Genomic DNA, 5,000 nt, shown 5'->3' on the forward strand with positions numbered 1-5,000 from the left:
CGCTCACAGAGACAGACACATAAACAAAACAAGTATACACGCTCACACACGACACGCTCACACACACACAAACAAACACACACACACACACACACACACACACACACAAACACACTCACGTGCACGCACGAATCTTTGTTTTAACCAAATGGAGCCCCCGAGGGCAAGAGAGCGTTTGTGCATGTGGTCGGTGCTCTGGTGTGGTTTGCTCCTTCTTTTCATTAAACTACTACCTTCCTTATAATTAATCTCTCCTTCTTTTCTAAGTTTGTTACTCTCTTGTAACAACTCTAATCTTCGACACTTATATATGACCTAATTGTGTTGCAAGTGCAGTAAAACGCTAACTAAAAAAATGTCTTTCGGGTGGGCTCATCTCAGACTGAGTACAGTTGGCCAGGCCAATCGGACGCAGTTAGAGAGAGAGAGCCATTCAGGAAATAGCGTCCAGTGAAATACAGGATGTCGCCGATTATCTGCTCATTCAGATTGTAGCGACTAGCGACTTAGTTACTCTCTCTGGTCGAGTAGGGCCTATAGCACGATTACCAGAAGGATTGTCATGTTAATTCAATCCTTGGCAATTCCCTATGTTCATAGTTGGTCGCTTGTAAGGACAAGCGGGCTAACCCAGATTTCGGGGGTTTCCAGAAATCTTGACCTACACCAAAAGTTGGCATTGCTCTACCTAAAGGAGAAGTTTGGTTTCATTGGTGTGTATATTTGTTTGGTTTTAGTGAAAACTCTCCTCGTCTTTTAAAGAAACTGAACAATGGGCCAAACTTTACCTTCGATTTTCCCTAAACATCAATTTTTAGGATAGCCCCCTTGTGCATTCGAAAAAGCTTGATACGTTGTGAATTCAAAATACAAAAGCGACCATTTACCAGAACGATCGTCATGTTAATTCAATCCCGAACATTTCGCTATGTTCACAGTTGTCCGTGTACTACGCTGAGGGGGGTAGGGAAGGGGGGGGGGGTAATGTAGCGACTTAGTTACACGACATCTACGTGCAAAGTAGTCCAGTTAAACTAATGTTGTTTTAAGCTTATTATCAATGCGCACATGTATATACAAGGCGCTTGTAAATAAACGTTAATCCGTCTGTACTTAGTTCACAACTCGACGTTCTGTGAAGTCTGTACCTTTTAAGATTTCGGGTAAAGAAAACAAAATGAAAAAATCTGTTCAAATAATGAAGGTATGCCCCCAAAACAGCGCATCTTCAAGTGTTGTCGAATGGCCAGATTGTGCGTCCTTCACGAGTTAATAATGACCAGCTTTCAGGTATGTCTTGTTCGTCGTCTTGCTTCATGACAACTGCCCCCTCTCCGAAAAAAAGGGGGGGGGGAGGGCAAGTCGCTACCTCATAATTTTACAAAAGTTGTATCTGACATGAGGTCAGAATCCCAATGTTCTATCAGCTCTACCAAAATCGTCAGATAATTCGGAGTCGTTTTCAAAGAATTGCATTCGAAACAGCTTGATATGTTGTGAACTCAAAATCTTTGACGTCCCATTTCTCAAAACTAAGTTTGTTCTGAGCAGATAGAATTTTGTAATTCTGGGGTAGCGAAATATCGACCAACGCTACGTCCACGTCAGAATTGATTCTCTCGTGTGCTGAATTTACACCTGGCTCCACAGCACGTTTCTACCTGAGGGAACAAGCAAACATGCCGACCTGCGAGCAATTGATCTATGCATTCCTTCCTTCCTTCCTGGAAGCTGTTAGTTTTATGTAGTAGACAAGCTGTTAAAACATACTAAGCCCGGAAAGCAAAACTTTACAGGAGAGAGAAAAAACTGTTTCATACTTTTAACAATTATTGTACCTAAATTTTGTGGGAGGGTATTTGTTTGTTTGTTTGTTTGTTTTTCAACATTTAGAATTTGTATTTCGACACGCACACAAATTTCTTCTACACGTGCAACTGATACCACTGACTGATAAAGAAACTGCCATTTTAAACATTAAAACTAACCTGGTCGTGACTCCCTCCAGTTGTTGGCGGGTGCCATGGTGTGGTGAGCTCCTTCTTTCCTATCAAAGATCTATCGTCCTTATCTCTCATCCTCCTTTTTTGTTTGTTACTCTCTTGTAATACCCCTACTCTTCGGAACTTAGCCTACATGACCTTAGTGTGCCTCAAGTGTCGTAAAACTCTTAACTAAAACTAAACTTACTGTCACTTGTATTTGATTCCAGGGAGTTTTACAGGTCCACTACAGGAAAATAATGTGAGTCATTGTTACTACAGCCTACTTTTTGAGAAGTGCAGGCTAAAAGCCAGTGGGAGCTAGCACATACACGCCAATGCCGAGCCGACAAAGGTAAGATTACTCTTCAATGGTCCAATTATTAAGTGTCTTGGGGTCTCTAGATAAAGCCCGCTATTCTAATTATGACGTCAAGAGGCAACTTACGATAATGATAGTTTTGTTTTGTTTTGTTTCGTTATTTCCTTTGTTTGTTTTGCTTGTTTGTTTGCTTTTACTGGAAATACGAGTGAACAGTGAACAAGTGATGGTTTTGATTTTGGTGCTCTCTCTCTCTCTCTCTCTCTCTCTCTCTCTCTCTCTCTCTCTCTCTCTCTCTCTCTCTCTCTCTCTCTCTCTTACTTTAAATTTCTCAAAACGTCAAAAAGTAACAGCCTAAGTGGCTGTAGATTGACACTGATGGTTTAGTTTTTGTTGTGTGGTGTTCGTCCTTCCTGAGGGAAGAAGACCTTCTTCATCATATCCGGGGGGTGGGGTGGGTCCTCAGGTGACTGATTTAGCCAATCTTCGCCTTGAAGGTCCTTGGGCAGTGAGGGCAAGGTAGCGCTGTAGGGTCATGAATTGCGGGAGCACTGCTTGCACGGGACTTTCTTGTTGCGCGCTTGCTCTTCGCTGTTTCCAGACGCCGTGATTCATACGCTGCCGCTCCTTGCTGATGGCTCCACGCCAGGCTACACGGTTTTGGGCTGTCGTTTCCCACGAGTTGTGGTCAATGCCGAAGTCTTTCAGAGAGGCCTTCAGGGTGTCTTTAAACCGCTTCTTCTAACCTCCATGGGAGCGTGCTCCAGTCTGAAGTTCTCCATATAGGATGCGTTTTGGCAGACGCTCGTCTGGCATTCTGACTACATGGCCAGCCCAGCGGAGTTGTGTCTTTCGGAGCATTGTGAAGATGCTCGACATACCTGTCTGCTCAAGGATTTCAGTGTCTGGGACTTTGTCCTGCCACTTCACTCTGAGCAGTTTGCAGAGGCAGTTGATGTGAAATCGGTTGAGTTTCTTGGCGTGCCTCTGGTATACTGTCCAGGTCTCGCTTGCATATAGTAGTGTGGTGAGGACAATGGCTTTGTAGACACTGAGCTTGGTCGATAGGCTCACTCCTTTGCGTTCCCACACTAACGAACGTAGACGTCCAAACGCAGAACTCGCCTTTGCGATTCTAGCATGGGTCTCATCGTCGATGTGCACACTGCAAGAAAGAGTGCTGCCTAGGTACACAAACTTGTCCACAGTTGCTAGCTTCTGCCCGTTCACTGTCACAGTAGGTTCTTGGTAGGGGTTTTTCGGTGCAGGCTGATACATAACCTCTGTCTTCTTCGTACTGATGGTGAGTCCGAAGTTGCTGCATGCATTGGAGAACAGATCCATGGAGTGCTGCATATCTTCCGCACTTCCAGCGTTCAAGGCACAGTCATCAGCAAAGAGGAAGTCTCTTAGCTTGTCAACATGGACCTTTGTTTTGGCTTGCAGTCTTCTGAGGTTGAATAGCCTCCCATCAGTTCGGTATCGGATGTCCATGCCTGGGTTGGCTTCTCGAAAGGCATCTGTAAGCATAGATGAGAACAGCATGCTAAACAGTGTTGGGGCAAGAACACAGCCTTGTTTCACTCCGTTTGTGACAGGGAAGGGAGTGGAAGATTCTCTGTCGTCAAGAACTTGTGCTTGCATTCCATCGTGAAGCTGTCGGACCACTTGGATGAATTTGACTGGGCATCCGAACTTGCTCATGATCTTCCAGAGACCGTCGCGACTGACGGTGTCCAATGCTTTGGTGAGATCGACAAATGTTGTGTATAGGTCGACATTTTGTTCCTGACACTTTTCCTGCAGCTGGCGTACAGCAAATATCATGTCGGTGGTACCTCGCTCTTTCCTGAATCCACACTGGCTCTCTGGGAGTAGGCCCTGCTCAAGATGATCGATGAGTCGATTAAGGAGAATCCTTGCGAGAATTTTTCCAGCTATGCAGAGGAGAGAGATGCCTCTGTGATTGTCGCACACCTGTCTGTTGGCTTTCCGTTTGTAAAGGTGGATGATAGACGCATCTTTGAATTCCTGGGGGGCAATTTCCTGGTCCCATATGACGTTTATCAGTTGGTTCAGCTTGTTGCGCAGCAGTGGTCCAGTATGCTTGTATACCTCTGCTGGGATTGCATCAGCACCTGGAGCCTTGCCAGAAGATAACTGATGGATGGCTTTCTCTAGTTCCGGTAGTGTTGGAGGGTTGCCCATGTTAAAGTTGATAGTGTTTTGGGGCAGTCTGTTGATAACCTCCTCGTTGATGTGGGAGAGTCTATTTAGGACAGCATCAAAGTGCTCAGCCCATCTGTCAAGAATGCGGGCCTTCTCTGTCAGCAGTTTTTGTCCGTCCGCGCTCAGTAATGGAGATGAGCTCGCTGGTTGAGGTCCATACACCGTTTTGATGGCATCATAGAAACGCTTCATATCTTTCTTGTCAGCGTAGTTTTGGATCTCTTCAGCCTTCTGCTTTAGCCATGAGTCCTGCATTTGTCGTAGTTTCTGCTGGACTGTACTGCGAATGTTGTTGTGGGCAGCTTGGTTTGCAGGGGATTTGTTGTTTTCAAGAACTCTTTGGATCCTGTATTTTTCCTCCAGAAGGTTATTTATTTCGTCATTGTTTTCATCAAACCAGTCCTGGTGCTTGCGTTTGGTCTGGCCGATAGTCTCATAGGCTGTTCTATAGACCTCGTCTCGGAAGG

The 5,000-nt window shown here is 45.2% G+C and overlaps 1 protein-coding gene across 1 annotated transcript in view; it reads left to right on the forward strand.

Annotated features, from left to right (window-relative positions):
* Positions 1 to 2,210: 2,210 nt before the first annotated feature.
* The window catches only part of LOC101849166 (adipocyte plasma membrane-associated protein), a gene marked incomplete in the record, with an annotated part of 18,546 nt that continues 15,756 nt past the window's right edge, over positions 2,211 to 5,000 (forward strand). Inside the window, 1 exon segment of the mRNA XM_013089131.2 lies at positions 2,211 to 2,337. Coding sequence (XP_012944585.2) covers positions 2,321 to 2,337 — 17 coding nt within the window.

The sequence above is a fragment of the Aplysia californica genome, unplaced genomic scaffold, assembly GCF_000002075.1.
Source record: "Aplysia californica isolate F4 #8 unplaced genomic scaffold, AplCal3.0 scaffold00879, whole genome shotgun sequence".
NCBI classification, from domain to species: Eukaryota; Metazoa; Mollusca; class Gastropoda; order Aplysiida; family Aplysiidae; genus Aplysia; species Aplysia californica.